Raw genomic sequence first — 17326 nt, forward strand, 5'->3', positions numbered from 1 at the left:
CAGTCCAGTAGTTAAGACTCTGTATTTCCAATGCAGGGGGCACAAGTTTGATCCCCACTGGGGGAACTAAGATCCCACATACCACATGGCTAAAAAATTTATTAAAAAAAAAACAAAGAAAGTTTTAAAATATCTGCAAAAGAGAATGCAAAAAAAGGAAAAGTGCATAGGTATTTATTTAATACTTTTATATGTATCTAAACAGTGTGAGGCCTGGCGTGCTGCAATTCATGAGGTTGCAAAGAGTCGGACACAACTGAGCGACTGAACTGAACTGAACTGAAACAGTGTAAACTTGGATCCTTTAGTTGTAGCCTGATATTGTGGTTTATATAAGTAATTTTCCAGTTTTTAAAGTTTTTAAAGTTCTATAAAAAATATAATATAAACAATTACTATACTGTACCACTACTACTATCATAAAGTTTTATTTTCTTGACTCATTCTTTAATTTTAAAACAACACTTTAAAGATTATAAAATTTAAATCTATAACTATATAGCTATTAGTCAATAAAGCATTTCAATTTAAAACATTTCAGATATAAACTTTAGTTCATGCATGAAAAAATATTGCACCTCACAGCCTGTGTTTTGTTTCATTGTTTTGAATTTTAAACAAATATTCAAAATATTTACATGGAACAAAAGAAATGGAACTTTACATTGTGTTTCCTTGTCTCTCTAATCACTATGATATTATTGCTTATTTAAAATCTACTGTTTTAATGCAGAAATATGTAGTACTACAGGGATTTGAGACACAAACCATGCCTAAAGCAAGCTCAAGTAATTCTGAACATTATGAATTTACTCTTGAAGTGAACATGCCTGTGTGCATGCTAAGTCGATTCAGTTATGTCCGACTCTTTGTGGCTCCATGGACTGTAGCCCACCAGGCTCCTCTGTTCATGGGTTACTCCAGGCAAGAATACTGGGATTCTTACAGGGTTGCTATGCCCTACTCTAGGGGATCTTTCCAACCCAGAGATTGAACCCCATAGCTCCTGCACCTCCTGCATTGCAGATGGGGTCTTTACTACTGAGCCACCAGGGAAGCCCATACATAGCTGAATTTGTATGTGTGCAGGGCCAACTCTCTAACAGGGATGTTTTCTAAGTTAACTTTCATGTAGATGCAATATTTATCAAAGGGAAAGTACTGAAAAATGTACTCATTTGAAACTTACATACATATTACTAAAACTCAGGAGTAACCATAGTAATTATTTAGAACTTAGACCAAAATATTTGGGTGTGGAGGAAATATTTTATCACTGATATTGTTCAGAATTGCTGGTATGTGGTCATTAAAAGTAGACTGACTTTTGTTCTTTGTTTTAAAACTCTGTACAGATAATGTACTCCCTTGTTGCTCATGTCCCAGGAGTGTGGACATCACATTGTTCATGATTATTTAGTAATGGAACAGTTTCTAGTGCTAAGGGGATACAGAAAGAGCTTCACTTGGCTCTTCAGTTTTCCAATATGATTTTTTTTCTTTAAATTTTGACAAGATATAATCTCTCAGAATTTTCAGATCTCTTAGAGGGAGAAAGCCTTTCTGTCTGGACTATCAGAGAAAACTTCAAGGAGGAGGTTGAATCTTCTCTGCCTCCAAATCTTACCCTAGGGCAGTTCTGGTGCCCTTTCCATTATTGCAGTATAATATCACTGTCTACCTAATCACGTGGCTGGAGCCTGGGTGCCATCCTTGTCTCCTGCCCCATTCTATCAGCCACCAAGTTAAGTTAATTCAGCATAAAAAATATCTTTTGAATTTGTTTTTATGCCACTGCCTTAATTTGGGTCTCATTCTACTTCATGAGGATTATTGTCACAGCTTAACAACTAGCCTTCTGCATTCCAAACTTGACCTTTTTCCCCTTCTGCAACCAAATTCATTCTCCACATTACTGCCACAGTTTATATTCTTAAAATTTAAAGTCAATTGCACGATTTTTTTTTGCCTGAAACCCTATAGAGAGTCTTCAGTACCTACTTAAAAATGTCCAGCCTTCATCAAATGGCATTTATCCCCTGCTTCTTTATGCGAACTTATTCCCCTCCCTTACACAACACACTCTAGTAACCCACATCCACTTGATGCCACACCAAATGCCCCATGCTATTTTGCGTGACATGCCTTACTGTATTATAGTTAAATAAGTGTTTATGCTTCGATCTTCTGATCTTCCCATCTTCCCAGGGATGGCAAAAGGAGATCTTCTGCTTCCCAAGGATAGCAAAAGGAGATGGCCTTAGAAAAAGTATGAAAGTGAGAAGCAGGATGTATCCTGAGACTGAACAGAGAGAGCTTCATGAAGAGAAAAATCCCCTGCTCACAACTCTATGCTGTCTGTGCACTAAGGACACAGAACAGACACAGCTGAGTGCTCAGAGTGTGCGTGCTTAGTCCCTCAGTCCTGTCCAACTCTGCAGCCTCATGGACTGTAGCCCACCAGGCTCCTCTGTCCATGGAATTCTTCAGGCAAGAACACTGGAGTGGGTTGCCATTCCCTTCTCCAGGCGATCTTCCCAACCCAGGGATCAAACCCAGGTCTCCTGCATTGCAGACAGATTCTTTACCATCTGAGCTACCAGGGAAGCCCTGAATCCTTTGGTATGTGGACTCAAAACGTCAAGGTGAAGGATATATGCATCTCAACATATGCTTTAGTGGTTATAACCTAAGCATGAAAGAAAAACTAGATCTTATAAGTATGTAGTGTAGAAAGGCCTGATTTATGTCCATTTGGGGTGAAACTCAAAATATTTAAGAAATGACACTCTGTGGTCATCCAGATACCTAGACCAACCAATTAGAGAGGCATGCCAACCACAAAAAACTGGATGGCCCAATATCTTCCAGCTAAGCAAGCCTAGCCACATGTGTAAATACCGTAAGGGGTGGAAGAGAGTAAGTAATCTGTAAAACTCAATAACAACTAAGAAAAAAAGAGGTTTATGGTTATGAATCTTAAATGAAATACAGTTATTTCTTATTTTTAAAGATTATATACCTTGATTATAACTATTCCCATGAGGAAAACCCCGACAGATTTTAACCTCTCTATTGAAAAATTTTTACATTTATGGAAAATTCAAAATAGTTACATTCACTGAAATAAATGAATGACAGTAAAATGACAGTAATGAAGCCTGAGTACCTTAATTTGACCTAAGGTGGTGTTAGAGTTGACCATAAATATGTACATAAATAATTTTTTTAAAAGCTAAAATGACTGTGACAAGTATGTGTGCATGCTAAGTCACTTCAGTCGTGTCCGACTCTTTGCAACTCTATGGACTGTAGCTGGCTAGGCTTCTCTGTCCATGGGATTATCCAGCCAAGAATACTGAAGTGGGTTCCCATGCCCTTCTCCAGGGGATCTTCTCAACCCAGGGATCAAGCTCAAGTCTCTTATGTCTCCTTCATTCGCAAGCAGGTTCTTTACTACTAACATCACCTGGGAAGCCCATGACACTTATAATATGCCAATAATTTTCCCTTACATGAACCAGGATTTTAGCTTCTATCAGAAGGTACTATGGTAGAAAAACAACTAAAAAAACTTCAGATATGTGATGGGGAGGCCTCAGAAGAAGATTAGTCTTCAGACTCAGGAAGAAACAGGCCTTCAGAGGATGCTGGTAGTATGATCTTTCTTGCTTTAGAGTGCAGAGGGGTGGAGCAGAGAGATGGGTACTAATAAGGAAGGGAAACAGGTGCCTCTCCCTTGCAAACTGGTGTGGTTTAGGGGGTCCCATGACACAGTGACTTGAGCATGTTGTTGTTTTTTAGCAGTTAAGTCCAACTCTTTTGCAACCTCATGGACTGCAGCCCACCAGGCTCCTCTGTCTGTGAGATTTCCCAGGCAAGAATACTGGAGTGGGTTGCCATTTCCTCCTCCAGGACTTAGGGCAGAGCAAGGCCAATCCACACATAGCAACAGCTGCCATGTAATCACACATCAAAGATCCTGGAAAGACATCCACCCAGACAGCCTTAAGGAATCTCATGCACAGCATCAGGAAGCCCACATGACCTACTTCCCATCACAAGCTGGCTCACAAAACCAGAAATGTGGTGACTTGCGATGAGGGGAGGGGAATTCCATTGCATGCAGAAACCACTAATTTAATGTTGTATTATGTAGTGTTGATTAAACTTATTATTTTAACTCTGTGGTAAACAGACCCATACCACAAGTCAGATATTTCTAGAAGTGCTGGGAATATCTGGGGAAATTTGAGTAAGGGTGATGCACACATCCATTGTTAAAATCAGAAACTCTATTTTAAAGGATGATCTTTGTTAATGGAAAACCCTGCGGCTTGATTTCAGGGACGCAATGAAGATTTGCTTATCTCAGTTCCCATGGTGAGATGAAAGATTCACACATTTTTACCTGACAAACAAGATGTAATATAATAGAGGTCACAGACATAGAAGTAGTATGAAAAAATAGTTCAAGATTTTTTCCCTTTTCTGTGCATATTGTCTGATACTGGTTGCCTTAGGGATAGGCAATCCATCCTTGTCTAAACACAAATACACCACACATAGTCACACACAGACTTAGAAGATGTAAAATTCCTTTAGCAAAAATGGAACTGGAAAGAATGAACTTCACCCCAAGAATACGTACGGTATGAATTCATATTTATTCCCTTTACTTAAAAACCAAAGACCATGAAATGAATAGAGAGAATTTTCACACTCATTTTCTATTACTATATTCTTCTTAAAATCTTCTTAAAATGGTATGTGAAAACTTTAAGTTTGCTTTCATGTGGTATTTATAGACCACATTTTGAAACAATTTCTTCTAGGGCTAGAATTTCTCATAATGTTGTGTGATTACTTTGGAGAATAGTTTGAAGTCTATCTCTTTAATTCAGTCGTATTGAGCAATCTAAGATTTTAAGCCATATAGCTCTTGGTTTTATCTAGTTTGCCATAATTCTGAAATTTTTTTGACTTGATACAGTCATTCTAGTATCTGCCACAGCTTTGTCAAACAGCAAAGTATACAAAGTGCCTGCACTATTTCCTTTTCCTGAGATATTAAAGAATAGGACAAGCAGAGAACTTCAGTGATCATCAGGTCAGATAGTTTATCACATTTGGAAAATCAGCCTTCAGAATCACTGCCTCATCTTCACTGCCACTTGCCCACAATTGCATCATATTTCACATTATCAAAGTACTATGAAGCCATCCAAGGTGCTCCCAACAGAAGGAAAACAGGGATATGACTAATATTTTTGAGTTCTTATTACATACTATACATAGTTTCTTTTGATCCTCAAAGCAATTTTATAAGGTAGTTATAGTATATATTATTATCTTTATCTTAAGTGGGAGAAACCAAGTATAGAGAAGTGAAGCCACTTACTTAAGGTCCCCAGCTGGCGGGAGTTAGAGCCAGGACTGAGACTTGAACCCAGGCCTGGCTAGCTCCAAGGCACAAGCTCTTATCTAGAAGAGTAGCTGTGAAAGCACATGGGAACACACAGGAAGGTCGTTGGCACTGTGGCTGGTTCACAACACATAATAATAAGTGCCAGGCATTACTGTTTTTTGGATAGGATGAATTTGGCGAAGTGACACAGCAGTCGAGTAATTGTCCAAGGGCACAAGGCCTGTGGGCAGCAGAGGCCAGGTAGAAACCCACAGTGCCTGCCCCAAGTGCCTCTGCTCTGAACATTCACTTCCAACTGCTTTTGGGGATCAGCAGTGATCTGTATATTCACCAGCCAAATAAACGTTATAGAGATAGAAAAAGGGCTCTATTCCATAGAAAAATGTCCTTTTATGTGTATGTTAGTCACTCAGTCATGTCCGACTCCTTGTGACCCCATGGACTATAGCTTGCCAGGCTACCCCTGTCCATGGAATTCTCCAGGCAAGAATACTGGAGTGGGTAGCCATTTCCTCCTTCAGGGGATCTTCCCAAGCCAGGGATCAAACTAAGGTCTCCTGTATTGCAGGCAGATTCTTTACCATCTATATGAGACATGAAATTCTTCAGAATTATACTAATGAAGAAGGCCAGTCTTGGTCAAAACTAGGAAGTAAAAAAAAAAACTTTGTTCTGGGTGCTTTCTCATGCTTTCTCTGAGTATTTCTTCATTACATTTCCACCAAGTAACAAATGACCTCCCTGTGACTCCACCCTACTGGTCATGTCTTTGTCTCCCCAGGCCAGAGGATTCACTCCAGTCTTGCAGAGTTCTGCCTGTCCTATATGATGAAGATGAGTATCTGGTGGACAGTGTGTTAGCCAGTGTGTAATCACCTCTCTGGAATACCAAAAGTGTCTAGCCAGTTCAATAGACCCTACAGAAAAATGATTCTTGTTGACAATTTAGAGGATAGTTCTGGGCAAGGAAGACTCTGGCATAGCTGGGCCAATCCTTCAGAGATGCTAGGCCTTCCACCTTGCTCACAGTGACCTTAGGAAAAAAAGCAGGACAGGAAAAGCTTAGAGCATACCTTAGAAGCTGTGAACAGTAGCATTCAAGAGAACCTTTGGCATTTTATAAGAAACCAACCTGAGTATTTCTAAATATTGCCTTCAGTGTTTGAGTGGCTATGTATGATGTTCAGAGTAACCATCCTTCCATTTTGTGCTATTGGAAGGACACAAGGCAAGTCCGTCTCTACTTCTTTTGTAGATACTTCCTCACCTTCCTAAGATATTCTACTACTGAGATTCATTGGTATTCTCAAAGCCCTAGAAGATACTTAGCATTATCAGTGTGGGCAGAAACTGCCAATGGTCCTCCAATATTAATTCTCCTAATATCACAGAACAAAAAGAAATAGGATAATCACCACCCAGCTAGAATCTAAATGTCCCAGCCCTCCTCATAGCCACTTCTGGACAATGGGTTGTTTGTGATATATTCAAGTTCCATGTTATGCTTATAAATGTGGTTATCAGGAATGAGAAAAGAAGTTAGAGAGCTCTACCAGACAAACCTAATGTTTCCCCATGACTGTCTAGATGGCCCCTCTATCACTCTCCTTGTCTGTGTTTAATGTGAACCTCATATGGTACATGTTTAGATTCTGTGCATACTAACACGATTCCCCTGCACGTGTACACAGGCAAACAAATAATTTCTTCCATTGAGAAGCATGGAAATCAGAGTCCATAACCAAGGAGATAATGATATCAAGAGTTGTTTATAGTGACTTCTCTGATGGTCCAGAAGCTAAGACTCCATCCTCCCAAAGCAGGGGGCCCGAGTTCCACCCCTAGTCATGGAATAGATCTCACATGTGTGTGCTCAGTTGCTCAGTGGTATCTGACTCTTTGAGACCCCCATGGACTGTAGCCCACCGGCTCCTCTCTCCTGTCCATGGGATTTCCCTTCTCCAGGGGATCTTCCTGACCCAGGGATCAAACCTGCATCCCTGCATTGGCAGGCAGATTATTTACCACTGCACCACCTGGGGAGCTCCAGATCACACAAGCCACAACTAAAAAGAAAAAGACCCCACAAGCTGCAACTAAAGCCAGCTCAGCCAAATACATAAATAATATTTTTTGGTAAAAAGAGTTGTATATAGACAAGTTTTTGTAAACCTCAAATGAGAGATGATCTCCCAATACTGCTTTAAGGAGACTATCAGGCTAATAAAGTTTTGTACTAAATGGGGGAAAAAAGAAAACTAAACCATTATCAGTAAACGTACACAGCACTTACTGTGTAATTTTAGCGAATAAACTTCAAGTACTATTTTAACAGTTTCACAGAATTAATTCACTTACTACTAACAACATCCCTATAAGTTCAATATCATTGTTGTCCCCATCATTTAGATGAGGAAAGAGAACCAGAGAGGTTATAATCAGAGAAGCAGTAAATGGCAGAGATGGGAGAGTAATCTAGTAATCTGGAATGATCCTACCTGCTCTATCATTGCCTTTCCAAGAAAAAAAGCAAGATTGGTTTCATTTTTGAACCTGGTTACAAATGCCTGTGAATATTTTTCTTTCAACAACTCTAAAATGTAAGTAAAGGTGAAACTCACAAATGATGGAAATTAAGTTGGAAAGTCTCAGAGAAGTAAGATAAACTGACTTCAATATTACAATAGAGGAAATTTTGATAGTGGGACAGAGGAAGTAATAATTAATTAAAGAGTTCAGTGTTAGAAAAGTCTATTCAAGGCTGTGATTAACACAGGAATTAGTCTTTTCAAACCTTAATCCAGGAAATCCTGTAGCTGCAGAATGTATTCCTAGACATTTACATATAAGTCAGTCATATCTTATAGCAGGCACTTTAGTGATAACAATATACAGGCATTTGGCAGAAGGTTAAGCTCTATTTCTGGCATAAAACGTGTGTATTTCAAGAGGAACAAATAAGCATATCCAGATAAATAAGTCTGATAAAGACACTGTGTTACAAAACCAGCATATGAAGGAATGAGAGATTCCAAGTACTTTTTGCCCCAGCGTTTCTGCTCTGACCCAAGGATATGGTCTGCTCATACTAGAGAAACACAATCTGGGAGGGAGGTGGAGTACAGATTCAAGATTTCCTCCTGCCTTTATTCAGAACGTGTATAGTCTACACAGTAGCCAGACATTAACTGCAGTGCTGCTGGCTGCTTGATGCTGGAATCCTTGGTTGATGCTCAAATTGAATAAGTTGAGCATCAAGTGGTCCAGGGCCTCTCAGCTGGAGTCACTCACTGAGGATGGGGCAGGCTACTGACAAGAGCATCTCCACTTGGAGCCTTGTTCTTGCCAGCATAATCAGCCCATCTGTCCATGTATATGTGCTAACACTTCTATTACTTTCATTCAGACAGAAATCATATGCCAGATACAAAGGGACAAAGCTCCCCCTAACTTTTTTTGAGAAACACAAAATGCAAGCAAGAATTCTTTCACTATGAAGGAGGACCTTCAACAGGAAGTTTGTAGAGAACATTACCTTTTTCACAACCTTATTATTGATGCAGCCACATTCCTAAGAAGATATACACATACCTCACATTGCTTTGAAGTGGAAAGGAAACATTATTTTAAAACTATTCTTAAAGACTTTGAAACTTTGTGCCTGTGTAAAGAATTCAGTAACTGCATCACAGGAAATCCCTAAGATATAAAGGTTAAACTAAATGAGGTTTAAAGGAATAGAGTCATCAGCTGTCAGGAGTACAAATCTCACCAGCCTATATCGTTGTTGTTCAGTCACTGAGTAGTGTCCTACTCTTTGTGACCCCATGGACGGCAGCACGCCAGGCTTCCCTATCCTTCACTATCTCCCTGAGTTTGCTCAAACTCATATCCACTGAGTCTAGTGCCACCTGGGAAACCCCTCAACAACCTATATCCCTAATTTAATTCAAGTAATGCTGCAATCCAAAAACATATATAAGCTATCTGGCTAATCCTTTGTCCAAGGCTCTCTGTTTTATTGTTCAAATAATTCAAGTCACTATACTTTGGGCTAAATATTTTGTACAATATACTTCATTTATTCATTCTATTTTTAGCTTCAAAACCTCAACTATTTTAAATGATAATGTTAAAACTTGTTTCCCATTTATTTGAATATTCTGTGGGTTGTTTGGTATAAAGAATATTAGCAAAAATAGCATTAATGTTTGTGGTTTAGTCACTAAGTTGTGTCCAACTCTTATCAAACTTTTATTGTGTGAGTTTACTATGCTATGCACTTTACCTTTTGTATCTGTAGTCTTCACAATAGCCCCATAATTTAGGTAAATTATTATTATCTCTATTTTACAAGTGAGGAAACTAAGGATAAGAGAGGATAAGAAACTAAATCAAGGTCATGCAGAAAATGGCAGAGCCAGTCAATGAACCCAGTGCTGACACATATTGAAAGGAGGAGCAGAGTTGAACTCCCTGTGTGATACAGCACTGCACATCCTTCAAACTTCTCTTTAATAATATTTAAACCTCAGTTGTAACTAAAGTGAAAAATACAGCCGGCCATCTAAACTTTTCATCAGCACACCACCAGCTTTGTTGTTGTTGTGCTCAGTTGTGTCCGACTCTTTTGCGACTCCGTGGACTGTAGCCCACCAGGCTCCTCCATCCATGGCATTCTCCAGACAAGAATACTGGAGTGGGTTGCCATTTCTTCCTCTAGGGAATCTTCTTGACCCAGGGATTGAATCTGAGTCTCCTGCATTGCAGGTGGATTCTTTACCACTGCACACTTGGGAAGCCCCTTAATACCAAATACTTACACACATAAAAACGCTTAAGAGAAGGGGATTTTTAAATTTTGCAGCTGTTTGTGTGCCATCCTGGTATCGTGAAGACAAATTCCAAAACACAGTTTCAGAACTGAAGATGACATGCTAAAGGATTTCAGTGACCATATTTTCTGATTTGAAACTTATAAGAGTATGTGCTTGTGGGGATAAGGCAGGCTATTCGAAACCAGGAAATTAAGAACGTCTGTTGTCTTTCATAGCCCCTCCCTCTTTATAATATATGCGCATCTCTGACAAAGTAAAGGAGCAAATGAACTCATCACTTTTTCACTTGTATAAAATTTTTGCAAAACTGGCCAAACATCAATGCAGATTTTAAGCTGTTTTCTATATCACATGACACCTTTTACCTTCAATATAATAAAAGCAGCGACAGAATGCACTGATCCCATATTTCTCAGCATTGTCTCATTCAGTATTCTCAAGACACATGCCCCATGAAGCAATTAAGGAGATTTTATTTAGCCATATGCCTGCAACAAAGGAAACCCAGGTTCAATTCCTGGGTCTGGAAGATCCTCTAGAAAAGGAAACGGCAACCACTCCAGTATTCTTGCCCAGAGAACCCCATGGGCAGAGGAGCCTGGCAAGCTACTGTACATGAGGTTGCAAGAGTCAGACATGACTTAGCGACTAAACCACCATTCCAGAGTAACCATGGAGTCATGTATAATCCCAGTTATCCAACACCTAACGAACACTCCTCTAGTCTCAGTTTGAAAAGAAGAAGCTATTTATTCACCAACAGCATAGCATCCAGAACACTTTTACTAGTATAGTGATAAATTTGTACTGAACTATATATAGCATTTGCCCAGTTCTCTGTTCTTACGATCAGAATATGTTTTTAAGAAAACCAGCCAAACTCTGACTTAAATACTGTTTTCTAATTTGGTCTATATATGTTTTTAAGAAAACCAGCCAAACTCTGACTTAAATACTATTTTCTAATTTGGTCTATGTTCTTTCTACCATGTCTTCAGTGAGCAAATCCAACTCCTTGATTTCATCTACCATTATCCACTAAGCATAAACACTATATCCTACTAAGATCAGCAAGGGAGAACATTGCTTCCAACATCCCCTGAGAAATATATAAGAAGTCGGTGTCTTACCATTGATACTCCAAATGCCTACATGAGGAATTAGGAAGAAGCCCCAGAACAATTTCCCAGTTCCAAGCACGGTGAGTGATGCCTTCATTTCCTGTTTATATCAGGGATGTTCAGGTAGAAAGCTTCCCTTTCTCCCCTGAATCTTTCAGAGTTGGATCAGGTTATCTGCTTCAATGACATCTATAAAATAAATAAAGAGAGAGGAGGTGGGAGAGGACAGTAAGAAGAGCCCAAATATTTTGTGAAACAAAACAAAGACTAGGTGGTACTCTGTTCTGTGGTTTTTGCTTCTTGTCAAATTGACTGTTCAGTTTCAAATGCTTCGATCCGTAAAGCAGCTCAGTCCTTAAATACACCTTTTGTGTCAGCCTTTTTGCCCCACATTGGGGTTTTTCTCATTCAAAGTTCAGTGAAATGAACAATTAAATTCTAAAGAAATTTATATTGGTGAAATATTTAGGTTGAGATTTTAATCAAACCAAGGTCAGAAAATTCATGGTAAAAACTACCTATGATAAGTATATATTTCCCCCCTTTTGACAGTTTGTGATTTTGAAACTTCTTTTATGTTAGAAATTTTAGATTTATCTTCCCAAACATCATGTCATAAAAAGATGAGAATGCTTCTTGTCATTAGGCCAGTGGAGATTCATCTGAGGTTATGCAGAAAAATGAGTGATAAGAAACCCTGCCTCAACAAAGGAAGGAAAGGCAACTGTCTTCAGTCTGTAGATAAATATCAATGGGATGAGATCATCATTAGTACTGGCTACATGTTTTCTCTAAATATTCAAGTTTTGAGCTAAATAACATCTTGAATATCAACTAAAGGAAACTTCCAATTTCAACATTCTTCATATGGCTACTATCTGAATTAAATAGAATAGAAACAATAAAGGAAGAAATGGAAAAGTTCAAGATCAGATAGCTCAGGATCAATGTGGAACCATTTTTGTCAACTCCACTTCTAATAATAGAAGATAGTTAAATTCACTCATTTGAGATTCCAAGTTAAAAATCTAGATTTGTGACATATGTGGTCATTGACAAAAGTTGATGTTGTAAGTCTTTGTCTGAGAGGCTGGTGATTTTCTTCCAAGGCCAAATTTCATGACTTTAAGTACTTAAGGTTAAAGGTTAACTTAAGAGCTTCCCTGGTGGCTCAGACAGTAAAGAATCTGCCTGCCATGCAATAGATGCAGGTTCAGTTCCTGGGTTGGGAAGATCCCCTGGAGAAGGAAATGGCAACCCATTCCAGGATTCTGTCCTGGGAAATCCCATGGACAGAGGAACCTTGGACAACAGGGGTTGCAAAGAGTCTGACATGACTTAGTGGCTAAATCACCAATACTGAGGTTAAAAGACAGTTATCATGTATTCACTGATTCAGATAGACACTGTGAATGGCTGGAGGCCCAAAGATGAAAAATCACTTTTCCTGATTTTAAAGAGCTCAGTCAACCAGCACTCACTTTCCTCATATCAGCCTTTATGGTTGAGACTTAAATATTCAGGCATTTCAACCATCACACTGTAACCCAGAGAAACTACATGTAGCTTCTTAGTACTTCCATTACTGGAGTAAACATCCTGCAAAATATTTATGTAATGTTTACACAGCTTTCTTCCCCATGCTTAAGGTGGAATACAAATGACCTATAACAGCTGAGGGAAGCTCATTGTGCCTTTAAAATTGTCCCAGAAGTTAAAAGACATAAGCCACAAGGCCAAGGATCTCAGAATATTATCCCAAATCAGAAAGAAGTTCTAAAAATGTTGTTTATCTCAGCTAAAACCTTCATGATTCCCTAAAGATTTTTTCATATAAAAATGTCTATGCTAATTAGATAAAATTTGGAAAAAAATTATGTAACACCTAATGTATTTTTAAAAAGATATCTATTTGTGACTTTTATTAGAATGACTGGCTCTTTGTACCTCCAGAGCTGGAGTCTTTAGAGCCAAATATTCATGTTTTAAAGAAATCTCTATTTTAAAGGTGATTCTGATATAACCAGTTTGGATAAATATTTGTAAACAAATTATAAGTTATCAGGGAGCATGGACTTTTGAGTCACAAAAGACTTGCTGTCAAATCTTTGCCACTTACTAGCTGCAGATTCTCTAATACATTTCCCAGATTCTGAGAGCCTGCGGTAGACACAGACACACCACTCAGATTTCTTTTCAAGGACAGATTTGCTCTTAAGAGAGAGCATCCAGGTGTATACTCCTCCAGGATCTGCTCAGCTGAGATTCCCCTTGTACAAGCTCATGCTTTCCCATAACAGCCTGCATCCAGTGATGGAACAAGGAAAGTGTATAAATGGCCAGCCATATTGACTCCACATGGGATGCTGATGGCCAATACTTGACTGAGAGCTCCCAGCTGACACAGCTAAGATTACGTCAGGCTTACAGTTTGACGTCTTTCTCTGCCCGATCTCCCTTCCACCACCTTTCTTTCACAGATGTTGATCTGTAGTCTATTTCGATGTCTGCTTCCAGAGAACTAAATCTGTTCTACATCTCCATTTTCTGTTCTTAGAACACAGATGGTAATATCTGTTATGTTGGCTAACTGAGGTAATGTATGCAAAGTGATCAGTAACTTGTATCAATAATTATTTCTGAACCAAAGATAGGTGTTCCTTTGGACAAGATGAATACCAGTAAGCCCTGTATTAATAAAATGGTGGAACAAGTTGAAAATGCTTATTTGCTAATAGCAGTCATCGTTGCACAGAGAATGGGACTGAAAAGCTTTGATTAGAGGAGAAGAAATGTAACAGCTTAAAGAAGGTATGAATTCCAGAAATTTTACAAGGATGGATCAGCTTCATAAAGAGGCCACAGAAATGAAAGGCAAAAAGAACTAGAGGCTTGAGAACAGGAGATGTAAAAAGGGTCTCTCTACTGGGCCTGTCCCTCAGGGAAAGAGCTGTAATCCTCCAAAAGCCTGGAAGAGGTCAAAGTATAGTAGTTGTGTATTCACAGCATGACTGGAGGGCTGGATGGGTAAACAAGGCAGGGGTCACTTACTGACAGTGGAATACAGAAAAGGATCACAGTTATTGCCACCACTCCTGAGATGGGCAAGGATGCTGACTTGATATCGAGCTCCTCCCCTTGGCTCTTTAAAGTGTCCATTTGATGAGAGAACCAGTCTCATACTATGAGGTGGATGGTATAAAATACCTTTGGCTGCAAAAGATTGAAGATGCTTTGGGGAAAAAAAATTCCTTGCAATCAAAAAGTATATACACATGCAATACACCCAAACACCCTGCTCCCCTTACTTCTGTATTGGTAGACTTAAAATGTATTCTGATTCTGTTATTTACTAGGTGTGTGTCCTTTGACAAGTTACTTAATTCTGAATCTATTATCTCTTTGAGTCCCATTATTTCCTCTGTAAAGCAGGAATCATTAGACTTACCTGGAACCTTGTCATGAAGTATTCAATAAGAGACAAAAATAGTAACATATTTTAACAAACATGAAACCACTTACCATAGCCACAGGAGCACAAAACTAGGATCCTGATAATTGTGTTTTCCTTTCTTTCCTCCCACTCAGATGAATTGTATCGATTGCTTAGGTCTTGTTTACTTGTATCCTTGAAGCATGGGCAGGGAGAGAGAAGACTTCTCCTTAGGCACCTGTGTGTGCTATATTTGTATATGCTTCTATTTTTATGCCATTTTGTATGTTTATTTCATTGTTTTTGTCAGGAAACCAGTTTATGCATGCATCATTGCTCTGCAAAATTGTTTCATCTTCTGCTTTTGTGGGTGTGCACATGCTTTGATGTGCCTGCAGCTTCAGATCTCAGCAAAATGTTAGGGTCTGAAGCCATGAACTTGTTCTTCCAGGAGGGACTAGGGGGTTTACATGGAAAAGACAGGTGGCATACCTTGTAGATTTACAAATATAAGGGTTGTAATTGACTAAAAGCCCCAGGTTCTGCACACTGAGATTGATCACCCTATTTGTGCCATGAGGTTCTGCTTCCTAGCCAGTGACTGAGTACAACAGAAACACCAAGGCAGGTCCATTTCTGAAAGACACAGGACTGTTCTTTATTATTATCATTGGCGTATTATTGCTTTACAATATTGTATTAGTTTCTGCTGTACAATAAAGTCAATCAGCTATATGTGTATCCAAAATCACTGTAGATGGTGACTGCAGCCATGAAATTAAAAGACGCTTACTCCTTGGAAGGACCGTTATGACCAACCTAGATTGCATATTCAAAAGCAGAGACATTACTTTGGCAACAAAGGTCCGTCTAGTCAAGGCTATGGTTTTTCCTGCGGTCATGTATGGATGTGAGAGTTGGACTGTGAAGAAGGCTGAGAGCCGAAGAATTGATGCTTTTGAACTGTGGTGTTGGAGAAGACCCTTGAGAGTCCCTTGGACTGCAAGGAGATCCAACCAGTCCATTCTGAAGGAGATCAGCCCTGGGATTTCTTTGGAAGGAATGATGCTAAAGCTGAAACTCCAATACTTTGGCCACCTCATGCGAAGAGTTGACTCATTGGAAAAGACTCTGATGCTGGGAGGGATTGGGGGCAGGAGGAGAAGGGGATGACAGAGGATGAGATGTCTGGATGGCATCACCGACTCGATGGATGTGAGTCTGAGTGAACTCCGGGAGTTGGTGATGGACAGAGAGGCCTGGCGTGCTGCAATTCATGGGGTCGCAAAGAGTCAGACACTACTGAGCGACTGAACTGAACTGATACATATATCCACTCCTTCTTGGACCTCCCTCCCACCATGCCTCCATCCTACCCTTCTAGGTCATCACAGAGCACTGAGCTGAGTTCCCTATGCTATCTAGGTAGGTCCCCACTAGCTATCTATTTTACACATGGTAGTATATTTATGTCAAATCTAATCTCCCAATTCATCCAACATTCCCTTCCGCCTGTTTCCACATGTCCTTTCTCTACATCTGTGTCTCTCTTCCTGCTCTGGAACTGGGTTCATCTGTACCATTTTGCTGTTCAGTTGCTTAGTCATGTCTATCTCTTTATGACCCCCATGGAATGCAGCACACCAGGCTTCCCTGTCCTTTACCATCTCCCAGAGCTTGCTCAAACTCATCCATGTCCATTAAGTCAGTGGTGCCATCCAACCATCTCGTCCTCTGTCATCCCATTCTCCTCCTGCCTTCAATCTTTCCCAGCATCATTTTAATGACTTACTTTAACTTAAAGACTCCTCTAGAATCTCGCCAAACCTCCCTTGCAGTAGGCAGCACTCAAGCATGGTTCCCTGCTTCCTGCTTTCACTCAGGATCACACTTACTTTGTAATCTAATAGTTCTCCCTGGCTTTTTTTTCCTCATAGGAATTTCCCCTAATCTAATCCTTGCATATTTCAAGGAGCCTGCTTTTTGCATCACCCAGTCTAACACATCAATTTTGCACAGTTATGACAATGTTGAATATACAACTTTTTATTTTGCTTTTCTACATGCCTTGTTCAATGGGTAATATTCTTAATAAGGGGAGTCTATTTTGTAGAAAGTGGGAAGACATGAAAGCTAGTTAGTAGAAATCACAGTATTAAGTTAGTAAATTTGGGAAAAATTGTGAAGATCAGCCAACCAATGGGAATAGTAGTAAAAAAAATAAAATACACAGGCACATAAAGCAGGCACAAACTTGAAAAATTCACATCCTTTTAAGTATAACAGTGAAAGTAGCTAAGAGCACAGCAGGAATCAGACCAAATAAAGTGAAAGTCTTTTTGAGAGCTGTACTAAACATGCTTCAGGAGAAGGCACCCCACTTCAGTACTCTTGCCTGGAAACTCCCATGGATGGAGGAGCCTGGTAGGCTGCAGTCCATGGGGTCACTAAGGGTCAGACATGACTAAGCGACTTCACTTTCACTTTTCACTTTCATGCATTGGAG

The 17326-nt window shown here is 39.5% G+C and overlaps 1 protein-coding gene across 3 annotated transcripts in view; it reads right to left on the reverse strand.

Moving 5' to 3' along the window:
- BTLA (B and T lymphocyte associated) overlaps window positions 1-15057 on the reverse strand; it is a 34095-nt gene extending 19038 nt beyond the window's left edge. For 2 of the 3 annotated variants that reach the window (XM_070787796.1, XM_019980044.2), the window contains exons 1-2: window positions 14910-15057; window positions 11397-11576 (exon numbers count right to left, since the gene is read on the reverse strand). In XM_070787796.1, the coding sequence (XP_070643897.1) occupies window positions 11397-11484 (88 nt within the window). In that variant the 5' untranslated portion in view covers window positions 11485-11576; window positions 14910-15057. Of the gene's footprint in view, window positions 1-11396; window positions 11717-14909 lie in introns of those variants that run through there. The other variant, XM_070787793.1, reaches the window with a different exon arrangement.
- Window positions 15058-17326: the final 2269 nt, after the last annotated feature.

The sequence above is a fragment of the Bos indicus genome, chromosome 1 (genome assembly GCF_029378745.1).
Source record: "Bos indicus isolate NIAB-ARS_2022 breed Sahiwal x Tharparkar chromosome 1, NIAB-ARS_B.indTharparkar_mat_pri_1.0, whole genome shotgun sequence".
Taxonomy (NCBI): Eukaryota; Metazoa; Chordata; class Mammalia; order Artiodactyla; family Bovidae; genus Bos; species Bos indicus.